The 19,923-nt window shown below is 51.7% G+C and overlaps 6 protein-coding genes and 1 non-coding gene across 7 annotated transcripts; 5 read left to right on the forward strand and 2 right to left on the reverse strand.

Annotated features, from left to right (window-relative positions):
* Positions 1–1,023: 1,023 nt before the first annotated feature.
* On the forward strand, positions 1,024–2,128 carry BABINDRAFT_167425 (uncharacterized protein; the record flags this gene model as incomplete). The annotated part of the gene is made up of 2 exons (XM_019130512.1): positions 1,024–1,164; positions 1,199–2,128. The coding sequence occupies 2 exons, from the start codon at positions 1,024–1,026 to the stop codon at positions 2,126–2,128; spliced, it is 1,071 nt and encodes a 356-aa protein (XP_018984908.1).
* A 272-nt stretch (positions 2,129–2,400) lies between these two features.
* On the forward strand, positions 2,401–2,472 carry BABINDRAFT_t219. The gene has a single exon. It is a non-coding gene; the product is annotated as a tRNA-Glu (tRNA).
* A 980-nt stretch (positions 2,473–3,452) lies between these two features.
* Positions 3,453–5,126, forward strand: BABINDRAFT_167426 (serine C-palmitoyltransferase; the record flags this gene model as incomplete). Its single annotated transcript, XM_019130513.1, has 1 exon — positions 3,453–5,126. One exon carries the CDS (start codon positions 3,453–3,455, stop codon positions 5,124–5,126), a length of 1,674 nt encoding a protein of 557 aa, XP_018984909.1.
* A 330-nt stretch (positions 5,127–5,456) lies between these two features.
* Positions 5,457–7,058, reverse strand: CDC23 (anaphase promoting complex subunit; the record flags this gene model as incomplete). Its single annotated transcript, XM_019131806.1, has 1 exon — positions 5,457–7,058. One exon carries the CDS (start codon positions 7,056–7,058, stop codon positions 5,457–5,459), a length of 1,602 nt encoding a protein of 533 aa, XP_018984910.1.
* An 890-nt stretch (positions 7,059–7,948) lies between these two features.
* BABINDRAFT_161967 (uncharacterized protein) lies at positions 7,949–9,347 on the forward strand. Its single transcript, XM_019129099.1, has one exon. It carries the CDS (start codon positions 8,078–8,080, stop codon positions 9,284–9,286), a length of 1,209 nt encoding a protein of 402 aa, XP_018984911.1. The 5' UTR covers positions 7,949–8,077; the 3' UTR covers positions 9,287–9,347.
* A 246-nt stretch (positions 9,348–9,593) lies between these two features.
* Positions 9,594–10,442, reverse strand: BABINDRAFT_161968 (mitochondrial pyruvate carrier; the record flags this gene model as incomplete). Its single annotated transcript, XM_019129100.1, has 2 exons — positions 9,594–10,334; positions 10,380–10,442. The coding sequence occupies 2 exons, from the start codon at positions 10,437–10,439 to the stop codon at positions 10,002–10,004; spliced, it is 393 nt and encodes a 130-aa protein (XP_018984912.1). The 3' UTR covers positions 9,594–10,001.
* A 906-nt stretch (positions 10,443–11,348) lies between these two features.
* PRP8 (U4/U6-U5 snRNP complex subunit) lies at positions 11,349–18,443 on the forward strand (the record flags this gene model as incomplete). The annotated part of the gene is made up of 2 exons (XM_019130835.1): positions 11,349–11,373; positions 11,512–18,443. The coding sequence occupies 2 exons, from the start codon at positions 11,349–11,351 to the stop codon at positions 18,441–18,443; spliced, it is 6,957 nt and encodes a 2,318-aa protein (XP_018984913.1).
* Between the last annotated feature and the right edge of the window lie 1,480 nt (positions 18,444–19,923).

Raw genomic sequence — 19,923 nt, forward strand, 5'->3', positions numbered from 1 at the left:
GGGGGGGGCAGAACGTAGAGGTGGGATTCTCTGTCAGCCAAATGTCTGAGTCCATGGTCAGCGTTTCTGTCAGTCGTGTACGCATTGATCCGCACGTGTCTGACAGCCGAACGTGGGGTCGTACCCCTCAGGATTGCCTAAAGGGGCTGAGCAGAATGCAAATTCAAGTGACACATGAACCCTCCTTATCCCACGTGAAGGAGGGGAAGCAATATAGCAGAAGGATTGTTTTTTTTCAGATATTGCTTTGATTTGGAGGTTATTGTTATCATTTCTGGAGTGGGGTCTGTGCGCTGATAAGACTGCCGCAGGTCCTGCGCCATGAACTCCCCCACAGTTTTCCTTATCGCATCACCTGAGGGTTACAATCTCAGATCGGAAGCGACATCCACGCGGGGAAGTCTCTCGGCCCCGTTTTAAGAGTCTACGAACCACCATTTTCTCGATTTGACATCTAGAACTGGGCTTGGAGTTGGAAGCTTATTCCGGAGCATACTGCGATTAAAGTTTTAGGTGCGCCGAAAGTGTAGCGAGGTTGAGGTTGCCTTGACAGTGTTAGATGCATAACTGAAGCAAAAAGGGTGAATGATAGATACTCACCACGAGATATGAGACGATGAGAGGTGGTGGTGCAAGTGTATGATACGCGTGCTATGTAGTACGGCCTTAGACTATCCGATTAGGCCCCTGAGAATCAGCAGAATCAAGCTCCAAAATAAATGGTTACAACTGCTGATAGAATAGTGGTTTGCTTAGAATTACCATAATTGGAAGAACAGGAAAGGTGTCTACGCGCAACTCGGAGTTTTATGCATATACAGCATTTAGCTACCCCTAAATGCAAAACAAGACTGCTGTGCTACTCACGCAGAAACATCGGTCTCAGGAAGTTCTTGTCAAGGAGTCGAATTTTGCAGCAAATTTTCTATTTCCTTTAAATTCTGCAACTTTCCCTGGTTTACCTATCACCCTTAAAGCTACAACACTCTACTTACATCTAAGTTTCCAGTAAAACTACTCATAATGACTAATTCACCTCTCTTATCCAGGTGGATACTCTATCTTTTAATCGCAATGCTTGCAAATCAAGCTTCTGCCGTGGATGAGTCCACCCCTGTTTACATTTATAGAGTGATTATTACCTTGACCGGCCAAAAAGTTCAAGTTAGGTATATGCGCACAAATACTAACACATTAGACGAATCCCGAGTTCGGCAATGCTGGCGACGTGATAACTACCGCTGAATCGTTGCAAGGTACCCTATCTTGGACTGGCTTCGTTGAGCCATCAGTTGATACCACAACAGGGCCTAATACCGTCACTCCCACTAGTACCTTATTTCAGGATGACACCTCTTACACCCCAACTACGTCCTCTGTGGCTGGCGCTTCTGATACCCAAATCATAACTTCCATAACCTTGGTTAACACTCCCACAACCTCTACTGGATTGGTTACGTCTATATCGGCTTCCACCACCCCAAATACGGCCACTATAACCGACTTTCTAGTTTTAGTTACTAAAACACTGGTGGGCTTTTCTGTGGGGTACACCACTGCATGTTATTCCCAGCTGGTCATGTTTAACGTACCTCTCAAGAGAGACCAAATTGTTATTACCTCCACAATAAACCTCGCTCCAGTTACCGTTACTGTGATTGACTGTCCTGAAGAGGGAGCCACCACGTTAACCCAAGTAACTACGCATACCACTCACGAAAATCCTCTGTACTCACAGTCAGCTAGCTGGACGGTCATATGTGTCGGGACTTCCTACACTTCCGAATTCACTCGTGTATACACCTACCCTGCAACTCCAACTCTGGTTGAATCCATCGCTACAAGTACCGAAGCACTCACAACCGCCACTTCAGCGGAAGCAACGACATATTATGGTCTTACCACTGTCCTAGTTACCGCCACAACCACAGTGACCACCACCCCGAGAAAAGACATTTCTGTCACAGCCTATTCTACACCGGTAGCTGCCGTTATAACCAACTCCAGCTATTCGTTTTCCACGCCAAGTGTTATTGCATGGGAAGGCGGGGCGGATAATTTGAGTCTTCTTGGGAAGCAAAAGAGGAGATGGAGCATGCTAATATTCTTGCTCTCGCTAGTGATGTAAACTACCATAGAGAGATCGTGGTTTTGCTTTGGATCTCTTTCCGTAATAGATTGCAGTATTTGCTATACCTTGCCCAGCAGCTTAGCTGCAGTTTTGATAAGAAGTAATCAGTTAAACAGTGACACCAGGCGGGATAAAGAGATGCAATAGGATATCATGGGAATGGTGTTTTTCAAAAAATGCTAGTTATAGTTTCGATCGGGCATGCTAACATAAAAAAAAAAGCTCAGTAACTGATACAAGTGTATGTGAAGCTTCAGAACAGAACTCACTCCGAAATAGTGTAATGGCTAGCACAGGGCGCTCTCACCTCCCAAATCCGGATTCGATTCCCGGTTTCGGAGATTTCTCTTTTTGAACCATAGTGTTTAGCCCTTTCAGGAACTTTAGATCAGCTGTCAAAGCTAGTCTTGGTGTCTGCGTGGTAGGCCACTCACATCTACGCTTTCGAGGTTTGGCAACGAGATTGCGCATACGGGGACGGTCAGTAAGCGACTCTTGTATTCTGCTATTAACCTTGTTACTTACTGGTTACCTAAAAAACGATAGAAAACTATCATCCTTACGGTTAATCTAGCCAGCTGGCACTAACCCCGAAGTCCAGGCTGCTATGCTTATTCACCGCACAGGGGCAACGCCGGGGCTTGTTACACCCCGCCATAGTTTCACGGCCCTGTAGCTGAACTGAATGGTATACGAAAAATGCCGAAGATTAAATCTCCATTAAAACCGCCATTGTAATACAATTGGCCACTACACAGTGTACGTTCGGCACTACAGCCAGTATCTTCCCCATCGACCCGGATTTCACCTTGCATAGCCCGAGCCACCAGCTGTTATCACATGCCAACCTTCAGCCCTGCCCCATGCTTCAGATATTTATTTTAGAGTCCGAAAAATAATCCCATGAAACGTTAAACGGCTTGATTGTACTACGAATGCCCTACCACACTCATACCTTATTAAGTTCGTTCCAGTGTCGACGTGCATATCGAACTTCACCATGCACAGTACCAAACTGTCCGAGCGGAGCGACCCTCCCTGCCTGACCCCCGTTAACGAGATATACCAAGCGGCATAACTTCCCAAAATCTATCAAGTAAAAACTGTGAGCTTTAAAAAAAATCACTTAGAGCATTAAAACGCAGCCTTTGTTTCTCTTTCCCTTATATCGTTGCCTCACGGCCCAAACCTCGGCCTCGTCATGCGTGCGCTTACCACCTCGCGCGGGCAAAAATTACGTTACGCTCGGCGTCAACACTTGATCAAAGTGCACAGTCACATCTCCCATCGGACTCCAGCCCACTGCGAAACTACCTTAATCATGTCAACCACCACGATAGTGATCCCAGAGTCGTTGAACAACATCCACATCTACGTACTCGATCTGTACCGTCGTTTCGCGGGCCTTCCTGGCGCAAGCATCGTCATCGGCTATATCAAGGCGTCATACAAGGATGACCCACTCCGATCGGTGTTTGAGCTTGCATTATTACTCTTTGCCGTCAAATATTTCCTCTCTTCCAAAAAGCAAGCGAACAAGCCGACACTCGCGAAGCTTTCGGAGAAGGAGGTTGATGATTTGTGCCAGGAGTGGGAGCCGGAGCCGTTGGCGTTCCCGCTCGGCGAACTCGAAAAGTGGCAGCTTGCGGACATTCCCGTGACGCAGGGGAGTGTGGGACCGCATGCATGTGTTGATGCGCGTGACGTACTCAACCTCGCGTCGCTTGACTTCCTCAACTTCAACAGCAATGCCGTGATTAAAGCCGCCGCGAAGCAGACAATCATGAAGTCTGGGGTTGGCGCGTGCGGGCCGCCAAACTTCTACGGGACACAGGACTACCACGTACGTGCGGAGGAGGATCTTGCGGAGTTTTTGGGCGCGGAGCGCGCGATGGTGTACGGACAGGACTTTAACACCAACACATCGGTGCTTCCGTCGTTCGTGAAGCGCGGTGACTTGTGCATCGTGGACTCCGGTGTGGGCGTTTCCACCCAAAACGCGTTGAAGATGTCACGCTGCCGCGTTCAGTGGTTCAACCATAACGACATGGACCACCTCGAGGAGATCTTGCAGGAGTTGCAGCCGGGCTTGGCCGAAGAAAAGCCGATCACCAGACGCTTCATTGTGTCGGAGGGCTTGTTTGTCAACTTCGGAGACTACCCCGACTTGCATAAGCTCGTTGAGTTGAAGGAGAAGTACCGTTACCGCTTGTTTCTCGACGAATCGTATTCCATCGGGGTGTTGGGCAAGACCGGGAGAGGCTTGCCCGAGCTCTTTGGCATCCCACGCTCCAGCATTGAGATCACCACCGGGTCCATGGCCTTGGCTTTTGCCTCGTCCGGAGGGTTCTGCGTGGGTGAGTCAGATATGATCCAGCACCAGCGGATTTCGTCCCTTGCCTTTGTTTTCTCCGCCTCCTTGCCCCCATACTGTGCCAGAGTCACCTCCACAGCCTTGCACTTGATCACCAACGGCGACCTCACTTCCGAGGCTGAGTCTAAGATTGTGGCTTCGCTCAACACCAAGTCCGAGAGCCTATCCGAATTGTTCAGCAGCGACCGGTCCTTGCAGCCGTTCGTGCTTGTGAAGTCCATTCCACTGTCCCCGGTCATCCACATGCGCTTGTCGCCAAAGTACAGGGAGATGTTGCAGTTGCCTCCGGTCTACGGTGGGCCCCAGTCGGCCGTCGCGCAGGCTTGGAGCCGGGGCCTTGAGGCTGAATACTTTTTAGATGAAACCTACAACTTGGAAAACTTCCTTTTGAGCAAGATTGTCGCGTTGTGCAAGAGCCGTGACGTGTTGATTACCCGCTCGAAGCGCATCTTGCATCACGAAGTTGTGTCGATGGTTCCTGAGTTGTTGGTGTGTGTGACCGATGGTGTTTCGGTTGAAGAGTTGGCCATTGCCTTCCATGTCGTCAAGGAAAGTATCTTGGCCGTGACCCAGCAGGTCAACAACCACACGGCCTTCCGCAGGCTCGAGGACGAATTGTAACCTCATCTGCATTCATTTTTTCTTTTTTTTTATCCCTAATCCTATTTAATACTAATACTAATATTCCTGCTCGTACAAAATTCCGAATATCTGCTAGTTAATGGATCCACATTCACATGATACGAATTGTACAGTTAGCGACAAGCTAAATTTATATAACCTAGACTTAATAGCAAACCATTAATGAAAAGAAAGAAAAAAACCCCAAAAGGTCTAATCTCAGGATGGATTTCTGACGTTAAATTAATGCCCAAAAGATGCCAAAAGTGTCACCACAAGTGAAAAACGACTTATTTGGCTTTATTTCGATATCCGGGTTTCTGGTTGAACTTAAACTATCCGCTTCTTCGCTTCCCTTGCAATTCCCCTGGCCTCCTCCACATCCTGCGCCAGCCCCCTGTTCGCAATCCCAAACTCATTTGCATACTCATACGCCGCCACATAACCCCCCCGCTTCAATTCGTACCGTGCCAACCATAACCGCGCATTCGCCTCCCCATCCAAACACATGTGCATATACTCGCTTGCGCGCTCCTCATCCCCCACAAGCTCGTACAACGTTGCAAGCTTGTATTGGAACAGCGGGTCTTCGTCAATTCCCAGCGCTTTTTCGTACGTCTGGATGGCCTCCGCGTACTTGTGCAACTTCTCGTAGCAGTGCGCGATAGCCTGCCACATGCGGCGGTCACGCGGCCGCAAGCTCGCAGCGCGCTGGTAGTAGTAGAGCGCGTAGAGGTGCATATCGAGCACCTCGTACGCCTGGCCCAAGCCGTACCACGCGCGGAAATCCTTCACATTGGCATCGAGCGCGCGGCGGTATGCCTCGATGGCCGCGTGCGAGTTCTTCAACTCAACAAACTCGTGACCCATGAGCGTCCACGCCGCGAGACAGCGCCGGTTCAATGCCAACGCGCGCCGATAGTACATAATCGCTTTCTCGTGCTCGCCCTTGAGCGAGTGGTAGTTTGCTACCACGCAGCACGTTTCAGGGCGGAACTCGTCCACCGATGCCGCGAACCGCGCGAGATGCGAGAGTTTCGCGCGCTTCTCCATCACATAGAGCACGTTCAGATACGTGTCCATATCATCCAAGCGGAGCGGGTCGGTCGCCAAGATCTCGTCAAAGAGCTCCTCCGCCGCCGCGTAGTCGAGCGCGTGGTAACTTCCGAGTGCGCGCTGGACCTTGAGAAACGCAAACGACGGGTAGAGGGCCGTTAGTTCGTCGAGCTGAGCTTGGAGATGCGGCGAGTGCGGCAGTAGCTCCTGTGCGAGTACCACCTCAAAGAACTGGAGCATGGCGCCAGGCACACCTGCAAACTCCGGCCGGCTCTGGAGACGCGCTACGCACGCCTGTGCTGCGTCGGGCGTCGCGAGTGTCGCACCGAGCTCTTGCCACGCCGACCAATTGTACGGGAACATGCACACGGATTTCTCAAGGTGTTCCTGGGCGCCCGCGTTTTTCTGTTTGAGGAGCACCACCCCATGGAGGTAGTGAAGCAACGCGGTGTGTGCGGATTCCGTTTTATTGGTCTTGTGGAAGGCCTCGAGCTCACGCACGATGGCGCTCATCTGGAGATTGGGCGTGCCACCTGCGTCCTGCGCGCTGAGTACGGTTTCACTGCTGCGCTCCTTCTTGGCCTCGCCCGAGAGGTACATCGCGTAAAGGCGGAGAAACGTTGCCTCGGCTGACAGGCACGGTTTAAGCGCGTGCACACACCGATCAAACTCTTTGCAGTCGAAAAATGTGCGGGCAAGTATGATGCAGTCGTCTTCGGGTGGCAGTCTGGAAAGCGGCTCAGTGGCAAACGGTTCAGGATCCGGAACCGCATTGAGAAGCTCCGCGGCCCATTTCGCCGACTGGTAGAGCTTAGCATCTGAGAGGAGCGGGAGCGCCTGCCGTAACGCCCGACGGAGGTCTGAATGAGAGGACATGTATGAAAATGAAGGTTGGGGGGATTTGAATGCAAAATGATCTAGGATTGGTTAATGTGTGAGTGCCAATCGAGACGATATGGAGGTTTGTAACTGGGGATAATCTGTCTGCTTCAACCGAAGACTGTAGCGGATCTAAAAAAGAAAATACCGGTTATCAGAAGATACCTGGTAGAATGTTTCCCGAAAGGTCCTAGGAAGTGGTTGATAGCGACAGGAGAGTATTGACGGATCTACTCAGGTTGTTATAGATTTAAAATCTGAAGGGACAGGTAATCTGATGACAGATGAGGACGGCTTTGTAATTACTCAGATACGGAGAGGTGCACCCAGCTTTTAGTGGAAATGACTTGCGAACTTGTGGCAATCCCACCCGCAGTACAAAATGTAAACATTTAAGTATATGCAGGAGATGGTATAGGTTTTGCCAAAGTTTAACCAGATTAGCATTTAAGTACCGTTTCATAAGTTCCTATTATGGGGGTTGTTAGGTTTAATATAAATAACTATAGGCTTGGAGCCAGATGTATGGGACTCAAAAGGGTTGCTACCGGAGAATTTGCTACGTCTTACCGTACACGCAACATGGTAGACTCGTATTCTTGCGCTTGTTATGGGCTCCCCAGTACCCTGTTGTCAATACCAGCAATCCAATAATAATTTCCATTATCCCAAGGGTTTTTACCTGCCACTTCATACAGCTTTTAGCCCGATGTTAGAGCACCAGATGCCCCTTCCACTTCCTCACTTTGGCATCCACCGAAAACAAGTCACATGACCCCCGCAAACGTTTTCTGTGGTATACAATATAAGTAGCAAAGACAGTCTATAGATTAGACGATTGGCTTACTTCATAATAAATTGGTGTAAGTTCCATATTGCCCCTGACACAGTATAACATTTGGTACTGCTTTGTCGTTGAAGGTGGAATGGGCACCCTTTCCTGCACTTATGTACCGGACGCTTAACTTTTCTCCTACAAACCGAACCACCTCTTTATCTTGTCATCACACCTAGAGATGCCTGCTGACTACACAACTCCAGATGGATTCATTACCGATATAAATAGACAGCTCAGCGAGTTTGACCAGACGCCAGAGCTCTTCAGGCGGTTAGTGGACTTCAACATCCAGCTCCTCCAGTTCAGCAGCACATTGCCTCCACCGGCTGAGGGCGGGTCTGTGCAGTTGCCTGAAACCATCAAAAGCCAGCTCCAGTACTTCCAGAAACTGTTGCTCCTCGAAACTGCCGGACTCCAGAACAGTCACCGGCGCACCAAGGATGCGTTGCTGCGGTCGTCGCCAGTGCGGATCCTTGATAGTGTAGCGAAAACGCGGTCTGAGGAGGAAACACGCCTCATTGCGTTATACCAGCAGTATTTGGACGAGATACAGGAATATCAGGAGCTTATTTTCCGCAACAATGAGGTTCAGACAGAGCTTGACCGGTCAGACAAGTCTACGGCGAAGTTGCGTGCTGAAGTCAGCTTTGAGTTCTCTAAGGAAGTGTTTGAAATCATCCGAAGTCAGATTGCGGACGGAACCTCTGATATCAGCGCCGAGGCCTTGGACATGGACGCCAAGAGGGTTGATATCCACCAGTTGTCGTACAGCCAGTTTGTGGACCACATCGCCCGCTATGAGCAGCGCTTTAGAACAAAGCAAGGTGTCATCCACGATTATCTTCTTACCACTCGCAAGCGCCTCAAGGTGTCTAATGACAAGTGGGTCGCCTCCTACAACGAATTATCCAAGATATCGAAGAAGATTGACGATAAGTTCAAGGCGGTGAAACGCGAGCGCGGGGTAATCGACAGGGAGAAGAACTTTGACGAGAGTTTGTATGCATACTATGATGAGGGGGAAGAAAATGAGGAGGAGGAAGACAATGCTGATGAGTACCGTGAAGGCGAGGAGGCAAATGCTGAAGGTGAATTGGATGATAATGTTGGTGATTTAAATGGAGATGGTGGCTTTACCGATAATGGCGATTTGAACGATGAAGGCGATCTCAATGATAGCGAAGGCGATTTCAACAACATTGAAGGTGAAGAGCAGACCAATGCCGACGAAGAATATCCTAACCACGAGCAGGCAGAAAACTACGAACTGTATGATGAGACCGTAAGCGGGTCCAGGGAAGGAACAGTCGGAACAGAAAACACTCCCAATGATGAGGAAATGACTGATGCTGGGGGCCTTAGTGGCTCAGTCAGCGAGAAGGAATAGATGAGAAGTAATCAGCGGGAGTTTTGAGCAGTGTATTATAATTAAGCCTAACGAATATGACGGTGTAGAGATAGTAATTTGACGTGAAGTGAGAGTTCAGCATTCATCAATATTAACGCGTGGTTTAAGCCGAACCAGATTGCAATTTTGCCTAAAGTGGGTAGAGTGAGATCATCCAAATTGGAAAGGGAGAATGGTTCGAAGCACCTAGAGCAATAGAGTGTAGTTGTATTCAAACAGCAAGTGATGAAGACAGATGCTATGCCCACTTTCTGTATCTTCACAAAACAATATGAGTATAATATCCGTCACAAGTAGGAGCAGATGAAAGAATTTCTCACTCTCTGGTTCGGCGAAGATGAATAATTGGACGTTTTTACACTTAGCTAAAACGGAGCCTACACTGATCAGCATTCGCAGTTTTAATCACCCATGTTGCCTTTAAAACAAGGAAAAATTTAACTAAATCATGCGCAAAACTCACTTGAGTCTCCTGAAAACGTAGCCTCATATGCTCTATCGCTTGCAAGGTTGGTGGCAAAGAATCTCGCGTAACTTGACTGATTTCCCCGGTAAAGTCGTAACACGTGAGTCATACAGTGGGCATATCTCCATAGCTCAAACAGCACTACATCCAAAAGACGATAGGTGAGTTTTCTCAATTAAATCATAAATAGCATGTTGGCACGTGCTCCAGCACACGAGCGATGACGTCTTAAAGTTCTTTGGCTTGGACCGGTTCGAGCTGCTCCTCGGCAAGGCTGGAGGCGTTCTTACCACTGAGGATGTAGGAGACGGCACCAGAGGCGGAGTCACCTTCATTCAATCTGTATCTGAAGATTCTGGTCACCTGGTAGCCGGCAACACACCCGAGGAAGAAGTTAACGGAGGCCAAGAGGATGTTCTTTGGCTTAATGATCAAGCACCATCTGGTCCAGATGGCACCGGTGGCAAACAACGCAATCTGCTGAGTCCCAGAGATTTTCTCAACCGGTCTCTGAATGTCATTGGCACCCGCAATGACCAACGACCACTTGCACACAGGGGCCTGGCGGGTTAGTACGGGTCAAAGTGGCTGGCTAGGGGTACGTACCCAGAAATGGATGGTCTTAGGACCGGCCTCGGAGTTTAAAAATCTGGCGAATCTAGACATTACAGTGAGGATATGGTTATATGTGAAGGGTCGTAGAGTACAGTGATCCGGTATTTTAATATTTCGTCTCGTGCCGCGAAAATGGAGGAGCCCCGTCCGAAATCGCTCCTCTGTTTTCGCGGTAGCTTCCGGTCTTTCCTCGAAAGATAAAGGGGACTTTTCCACTCTCAACGGAATGCTAAATTTTTGAATGTTGAAATGCAAGACAATTAGAAGGTATATTAAACAGATCGGAGGACATTATGATTAAATATACTGGACACCACAAGGGTCGCGGGTCTGTAGTCGCCGGTCGTGTGCTACAGAAAAATGATTGTGGGGAAACAGTTTTGGTACCCACTTTACACTGGAACGGGTAATCCATAGTCCGTGCGGCTCAGCGTTTATTTTTTTACATGAACCGATTTTGACTCGCTTTGCCGTCAGAGGTTTGCGTAGTTCAATTGCAGTTGACCAGGGATTTTTCAATCCATATCTTGAAATCTCCAGAGAAACCTCAAGTAAACACCAAGCAAGCATCTGGTCAGTTTCCCGATCCGTCTCCAAATCGATATCCAGATCTTCTTGATTAGACACCCACCTCGTGCATACTTGCATTTGCTAGATTCAGCACCAGACATCTGAGACTCATTCAAGGCCTTTCCAAGATATCTGAAAACCTTCCGAAGATTCTCCAGTTCTCAGGATCAGATTTGCATCTAGATTACTTCTCAAACCAGGACAGACATTGTGAGGTTCAATCAGACATTCACTAGAGGTTGACGAAGCATCCAAACACTCCATCCATAAAAGACAAAGATAAGCCATTCCAAACAGGGACTCTATCAGTTACATCAAACGCTTCTACTCCCATCTTGGCATCCATCCTAGATTTACCATCTAGAGATATTTCATCTCTCATCGCACATTATGCCACCACCACCACCGCCACCAGGTAGAGCTCCGGGCGCGCCGCCTCCGGCCCCACCCGGAAGAGCTCCCCCACCCGGAAGAGCCCCTCCACCCGGAAGAGCCCCCCCTCCTGGAATAGCCCCCCCTCCTGGAAAAGCTCCTCCTCCACCAGGAATCCCAGCCTCCGGTATTGCCTCTAGCCCAACCTCTGTTCTGCACGCTGAATTGGTTGCCCGCAAAAAGAAATGGCTCCAACTCCAAAAGCTGCGCTTTCACGAGGTCAAAAAGACTTCAGGCACGTTTGTCCACTCCCAAAAGGTCGACATGCCACCTGAACACCTCCGCAAGATCATGGCGGAACACGGTGACCTCTCCTCCAAAAAGTACGCCGCAGACAAACGCGCGCACCTCGGCTCCCTCAAGTACATGCCGCACGCGGTATTGAAGCTCCTCGAGAACATGCCGCAGCCGTGGGAAGAGGCCAAGGAGGTCAAGGTGCTCTACCACGTAACCGGCGCCATCACTTTTGTCAACGAGATCCCCCGCGTAATCGAGCCTGTGTACACAGCGCAGTGGGCGACAATGTGGCTCATGATGCGCCGCGAGAAGCGCGACCGCCGCCACTTCAAGCGCATGCGCTTCCCGCCGTTCGACGACGAAGAACCCCCGCTCAACTGGGCCGAGAACATACAAGACGTTGAGCCTCCCAGTAGCATCCAGCTCGAGCTCGATCTGGAGGAGGACTCCCACGTGGTTGATTGGTTCTATGATGAACGTCCGTTGGCCGACGAGCTCAGGTTCGTCAATGGTGAATCTTATCGCACGTGGATGTTGGATGTGCACCAGATGGCGGCGCTCTACCGCCTCGCGACGCCGCTTGTCGCGGCGGAGGACCTCAACTCTCGCTACTTATTCGACCGTGAGTCGTTCTTCACCGCCAAGGCGCTCAACATCGCGATCCCGGGGGGCCCAAAGTTCGAGCCACTTTTCAAGGACGCCTCCAACCCACAGTTAGAGGACTTTTCCGAGTTCAACCTGGTTGACCGCATCATCTTCCGTGTGCCCGTAAAGACCGAGTATCGCGTGGCGTATCCGCACCTCTATAACTCGTTCGCACGCGCGGTCCACGTCCCGTGGTACCAAGAACCGTTGACGTGTCTCGCTGAGGGGGACGAAAATCTTCCAGTTTTCACCTTCCACCAGAGCCTCAATCCGATCCCAGGAAGACCTCCGCAAATATCAGATCTAGGAGATGCCTTCCAGTTGCCTGGTGGCTTTTCTCCATTCATGATTGATGAGGAACTCGAGCCGGAGGCGTGTGCTGAGGCGCTCGAGTTACTCCATGCACCGTTCCCGTTTAACCGCCGTAGCGGCCGCACGGTCCGTGCCCAGGATGTGTCCTTGGTCAAACGCTGGTACCTCCAGCACCCGCCAGCAGGATACCCAACCAAGGTCCGGGTATCCTACCAAAAGCTCCTCAAGTCGTACGTGCTCAACGAGCTCCACCGCACGAAAACGTCCAATGTCCGCAAGGTGAACCTCCTCAGATCGCTCCGCGGGACCAAATATTTCCAGCAAACCACCATTGACTGGGTGGAGGCTGGGTTACAGGTGTGTCGCCAGGGGTTCAACATGCTCAATTTACTCATCCACCGCAAGGGCCTCACATACCTCCACCTCGACTACAACTTCAATCTCAAGCCGACCAAGACGCTCACAACGAAGGAGCGCAAGAAGTCGCGCTTCGGGAACGCATTCCATCTCATGCGCGAGATTCTCCGCATCGTCAAGATGCTCGTCGATGCGCAGGTGCAGTTCCGTCTTGGTAACGTGGATGCATTCCAGTTGGCTGACGGGATCTACTACACGTTGAACCACCTTGGCCAGCTCACCGGGATCTACCGCTACAAGTACAAGGTGATGCACCAGATCCGCGCGTGCAAGGACCTCAAGCACGTAGTGTACTACCGCTTCAATACGGTGATCGGCAAGGGCCCGGGGTGCGGGTTCTGGCAGCCGGCGTGGCGCGTGTGGATTTTCTTTATGCGGGGAATCCTCCCACTCTTGGAACGCTGGTTGGGTAACCTCCTTGCACGCCAGTTCGAGGGGCGCCGCGCGAATGACGTTGCCAAAACCATCACCAAGCAGCGAGTGGACTCCTACTACGACTTGGAGCTTCGTGCGTCCGTGATGCACGACATCCTCGATATGATGCCTGAGGGCATCCGCAAAAACAAGAGCAAGACCATCTTGCAGCACTTGAGCGAGGCGTGGCGGTGCTGGAAGGCGAACGTGCCGTGGAAAGTACCGGGCTTGCCGCTCCCGATCGAGCAGATCATCGAGCGGTACGTGAAGGCCAAGGCGGACGGCTGGGTCTCGGTCGCGCACTACAACCGTGAGAGGATCCAACGCGGTGCGCCGGTGGAGAAGACCGTCGCGAAAAAGAACCTTGGCCGCTTGACGCGCTTGTGGGTCAAGCACGAGCAGGAACGCCAGCAGAACTTTCAAAAGGACGGACCGTATATTCTGCCAAAAGAGGCCGTGCCAGTGTTTGAAACCATGGTGCACTGGTTGGAGAGTCGCAAGTTTTCGCCGATTCCCTTTCCGCCGTTGAGCTACAAGCATGATACAAAGTTGTTGGTTTTGGCGCTTGAGAACCTCAAGGAAGCGTACGGGGCAAAGGGGCGTCTCAACGCTTCGCAGCGCGAGGAGCTCGCGTTGATCGAGCAGGCATACGATAACCCCCACGAATGCTTGTCCCGGGTGAAGAAGTTCTTGTTGACCCAACGAGTGTTCAAAGAGACACGCGTTGAGATGATGGACCACTATGAGTATATTTCACCGGTGTACGAGGTGGATCCGTTGGAGAAGATCACCGACGCGTACCTCGACCAGTACCTCTGGTTTGAGGGCGATAAGCGGCAGTTGTTCCCCAACTGGGTCAAGCCGAGCGACACGGAGATTCCACCCCTCTTGGTGTACAAGTGGTGCCAGGGGATCAACAACCTTGAGAATGTCTGGGACACCAGCCACGGGGAGTGCAACGTGATGTTGCAGACGACGATGCTGAAAGTGGCAGAGAAGGTTGACTTTACGTTGCTTAACCGACTTTTGCGCTTGATCTTGGACTCTAACATCGCAGACTATATCACCGCAAAGAACAACGTGAACGTCACGTTTAAAGACATGAACCACGTGAACCAGTACGGGCTCATTCGCGGGCTCCAGTTCCTGTCGTTTGTGTTCCAGTACTACGGCCTCGTGCTCGACCTCTTAATTCTCGGGCTCGAGCGGGCGTCGGAACTCGCGGGGCCGGCATCCCAGCCAAACGGGTTCCTCCAGTTTGAAAATACCGCGGTCCAGACCAAAAGCCCGATCCGCCTCTACTCGCGCTACATCGACCGCATCCACATCTTCTTCCGGTTTACGGACGCCGAGGCGGGTGACCTCGTCAACGCATTTCTCGCAGAGAACCCCGACCCCAACTTCGAGAACGTCGTGGGCTACAACAACCGCCGCTGCTGGCCACGCGACGAGCGCATGCGCTTGATGCGCCACGACGTGAACTTGGGACGCGCCGTCTTCTGGGAGGTGCAGGGGCGCATTCCGCGCTCGTTAGCCTCGATCGAGTGGGCCGATACCTTGGCGTCGGTCTACTCCCGCGATAACCCAAACCTCCTCTTCACAATGTGCGGGTTCGAGGTGCGGATCTTGCCCAAGTGCCGGGCCGAGACCGGTTCGTCGAAGGAGGGGGTCTGGGACCTTGTAGACGATCGCACGAAGGAGCGTACCGCCAAGACGTTTCTCCAGGTGACGGAGGAGGACGTGGCCAAGTTCAACAACCGCATCCGCCAGATTTTAATGTCCTCGGGGTCCACCACGTTCTCAAAGATCGCCAGCAAGTGGAACACCGCGTTGGTTGCGCTCTTTGCGTACTACCGTGAGGCGGTGGTTTCAACAGAACCCTTGCTTGACGTGTTGGTGAAGTGCGAGACAAAGATCCAGACCCGGGTCAAGATAGGTCTCAACTCGAAGATGCCGTCGCGGTTCCCGCCGGCGGTGTTCTATACGCCAAAGGAGCTCGGGGGTCTCGGGATGCTTTCGGCCTCGCACATCTTGATTCCGGCCGCGGATCTCCGCTGGTCGAAGCAGACCGATACGGGGATCACGCACTTCCGCCTGGGGATGAGCCATGCGGATGACAAGCTCATCCCGACGGTGTTTCGCTACATCACCACGTGGGAGAACGAGTTCCTCGACTCGCAGCGCGTGTGGGCGGAGTACGCGATCAAACGCCAGGAGGCACTCACGCAGAACCGCCGCCTCACCTTTGAGGACATGGAGGAGAACTGGGACCGTGGGTTGCCGCGGATCAGCACGTTGTTCCAGAAGGATCGGCACACCTTGGCCTACGACAAGGGCCACCGCGTGCGCCGCCAGTTCAAGCAGTACTCGCTCAACCGCTTCAACCCGTTCTGGTGGACAAGTAACCACCACGACGGGCGCCTCTGGAACCTCAACGCCTACCGAACCGATGTGATCCAAGCGCTCGGGGGGATCGAAACCATTCTCGAACACACCTTGTTCAAGGCTACCGGCTTTGACTCCTGGGAGGGCTTATTCTGGGAAAAGGCGTCTGGGTTTGAGGACTCGCTCAAGTTCAAGAAGCTCACGAACGCACAGCGCTCGGGGTTAAGTCAGATCCCCAACCGGCGCTTCACGTTGTGGTGGTCGCCGACGATCAACCGTGCGAACGTGTACGTGGGGTTCCTTGTGCAACTCGACTTGACCGGGATCTTCCTCCACGGGAAGATCCCTACGTTAAAGATCTCGCTCATCCAGATCTTCCGGGCCCATTTGTGGCAGAAGATCCATGAGAGTGTGGTGTTCGACCTCTGCCAGGTGCTCGATAATGAGTTGGAGGCGCTCCAAATCGACAGCGTGCTGAAGGAGGCTATCCATCCGCGAAAGTCCTACAAGATGAACTCTTCTTGCGCCGATGCGGTGCTTCAAAGCACGTACAAGTGGGCCGTGTCGCGCCCGTCGCTTCTCCATGATAGCGGCGACGCGTTTGAGGCCGCCACGACAAACAAATTCTGGATCGATGTCCAATTGCGCTACGGTGACTACGACTCGCATGACATTTCGCGGTATACCCGTGCAAAGTACCTTGATTACACCACCGACAGCGGAAGTGTGTATCCATCCCCCACGGGGTTGATGGTGAGCATTGACCTCGCGTACAACATGTACGACGCCTACGGGAATTGGTTCCCGGGCCTCAAGCCGTTGATGCAGAGCGCGATGAAGGCAATCATGAAGGCCAACCCCGCGTTGTATGTGCTCCGTGAGCGCATCCGTAAGGGGCTCCAGTTGTACCAGGCACAGCCGCAGGAGGCGTTCCTCAACTCGGCAAACTACGCAGAGCTCTTCAACAACGACACCCAGTTGTTTGTTGACGACACCAATGTGTACCGCATCACGGTGCACAAGACGTTCGAGGGCAACTCCGCGACAAAGCCGATCAACGGTGCCATCTTTATGCTCAACCCCAAGAGCGGCCAGCTCTTCCTCAAGATCATCCACACGTCGGTTTGGGCCGGGCAGAAACGTTTGAACCAGCTCGCAAAGTGGAAGGCGGCCGAGGAAGTTGCCGCGTTAGTGCGTTCCCTTCCCCGCGAGGAGCAGCCGAAGCAGCTCATTGCTACGAGAAAGGGAATGATCGACCCGCTCGAGCTCCACATGCTCGACTTTCCAAACGTGTCGATCCGCCCGTCCGAGCTCCACCTTCCGTTCGCCAACGCGTTAAAGATTGACAAGCTCTCGGATATTGTTATGCGGGCCAACGAGCCCCAGATGGTGCTCTTCAACCTCTACGACGACTGGTTAAAGAGCATCTCGGCGTACACGGCCTTCTCGCGCCTCGTGCTCCTCCTCCGCGCGCTCGGGGTCAATGCGGAGCGCACCAAGGTGGCGTTGGGTGCGGGCAGTGTGGTTACCGAGGACCACCATATCTGGCCGACATTTACGGATGAGCAGTGGATCGACGTCGAGACGCAGCTCCGCGACTTGATTCTCGCGGACTACTGCCAGAAGCACGGCGTCAACGCGGCGTCGCTCACCCAGGCCGAAATCCGTGACTTGATTCTTGGCCAGGATATTCGCGCGCCGTCCGCAAAGCGCCAGGAGATTGCCAACATCGAAGGCGAAAGCGACCCGTCGCAACTCTCTGCCGTCAAGACCAAGACCCAGAACGTCCACGGTGAGGAAATCACCACCGTCACCACCAGCAACTACGAGCAGCAGGCGTTCGCGTCCAAGACCGAGTGGAGAAACCGTGCCATTGCCACCACGAATTTGCACCTCCGCACGAAGCACATTTACATCTCCTCTGACGATGCCGTCAGTGACGAGGGGTTCACCTACATCATGCCAAAGAACTTGCTCAAGAAATTCATCCAGATCGCAGACCTCCGCACACAGGTGGGCGCCTTCCTCTACGGGACGTCGCCCGCGGACCACATGCAGGTCAAAGAGATCCGTTGTGTGGTGTTGGTCCCACAGCTCGGCGCGAACCAGGGTGTGCAGTTCCCAGAGGCGTTCCCCGACAATCCGTTGCTCGAGGGTCTTGAGCCGCTTGGCTGGTTGCACACGCAAGCGCAGGACTCAAACGTAATGTCTGCCGCGGATGTCACGGCGCACGCGAAGATGGCCAGCGCCCAGGGCTGGGACGCCGCGGTGACTCTCACCGTGTCGTTTACGCCGGGCTCCGTGTCACTCGCGGCATACGCGTTAACCGACGCCGGCCAGCAGTGGGGCGCGGTGAATCGCGATGTGGTTTCCGCGGCCCCTGCGGGCTTCTCTATCGGGTTTGGCACGAAGTGCCAGTTGTTGTTGTCGGACCGCATCAGCGGCTTTTTCTTGGTCCCTGATACCGGGCTCTGGAACTACGCCTTCATGGGTGCCTCCTGGAACGCCAAGGGTGCGTACGCACTCAAGCTCGACACACCGTTGCCGTTCTACCACGAGTTACACCGCCCGGTCCACTTCACCACGTTCAACCAGATCGAAAGTGGCGAGTTGGAGGCCGAGCAGCAGGATGTGTTTGCATAATTTGTTTAATTTATTGGACCATGAGGGTTACTTTGTATGTCTGGATTAGTTGAACGAATGGGTATATTCCGTTACACGTGCTTAATTAACTTTGGTATTTAGTGTAGACTTGGTGAGCTGTGGCTAGGCATTAAGTTTGATGTATGTATAGTAGGGTTGGCCTGACCTGAGAATAATCGAGCTGTGATTAGAAAGATCCGAGATACCAGGCTGCATGCCCTCTAGATCTTTGCGGAGGTTTGATTGGCAAAGTATATAAGAGTGAATTATTGGCAACATAAAGTTGGCAGTAACGGAATATTTCCGGGTAAGGTGATTGATAGATTCAGTTTGTGCGAGATTGGAACAAATAGCTCTCTTTCTCGGCACAAGGGATATTACGAAGGTGGATGATTGGGAAATAAGCCTTATACTACAAGTCTAGATCATCATTGTACTTCCAAAGGCTAACATGCTTACCCCTCTGAGTTAAATGTCGATTTTACTGCGACCCCACTTTCCCTATATACGCGTGCTTTGCCGAATTCTTGGCTATTAGATCTGATGAAAGAAGAAATAAATCATCAACTGGATTGAACTAGACAACCATCTCCGCTAATCCCGGCATGCAGCCGTGAATAATGTATAACCGTAAGTCGGGCCAGCCTATTACGCTACGCTTTTGGCACTTGAAATGGTGAAATACATTAATCAGAAACACCACGAAACAGAACTTTCAAACCGGGTACCCAGCTTTTCTTCGACTCTTGTTCTGGAGGTTGAGCCTGTTTGTGAAGCCATAATTTAAAATAAGGGAAAGTTTTATCTGAGATACCAGCAATAGGCATCGGCAGAGAACGGAGTATTGCCCCTGGTTTCCGAACAAAATGCACCTGCATACCTCGTCTTTTTCTAGTTGTTTAATCATTCACCGAGGGTCTAAACGTATTATAAACCGAATGCCGCGGTTTACATCCATATTACATGTTACATATTGCATACTGCGTATCAGAACCGTGGGATTAACGGCAATTGCGCGCACAAAGACAAAAGGACATCACAACCGCTGGTCTTTTTCGCGGCATAAAAGGTCTTGACCCATAATAAAACGCCATATATTGTTTTATTAGCCATAACACGGGAAAGGAGAATGTATATGGTAAAAAAAACAGCAGAGTAGGCCCGTAGAGCTTGAGCTGATGTGAAACTCGGAAATTGGGGATATAAGATAATCCTCGTACATGTTCTGGGCTGCAGGCCAGTGACACTAAGAAAAGGTGTAGGGCTCCAAGTATCGTTATACCAGAAGAAAGAGGTAATTCATTGCGGTAGTAATATCACCTTGCTAGCTACAACCGCGCACCTCAAGACTGTGGGAGAGCATTTGTTCTAAAAATGCACCCTTAAACCCCTATAACACTCAGTCCGAGCTGTAGGCAGAACGATAGGCATACATCCGCTTATTCAGCTCTCACAAGCGCCGCTGACAATCAAAATACCA

This window comes from Babjeviella inositovora (genome assembly GCF_001661335.1).
Source record: "Babjeviella inositovora NRRL Y-12698 unplaced genomic scaffold BABINscaffold_7, whole genome shotgun sequence".
Classification (NCBI taxonomy): Eukaryota; Fungi; Ascomycota; class Pichiomycetes; order Serinales; genus Babjeviella; species Babjeviella inositovora.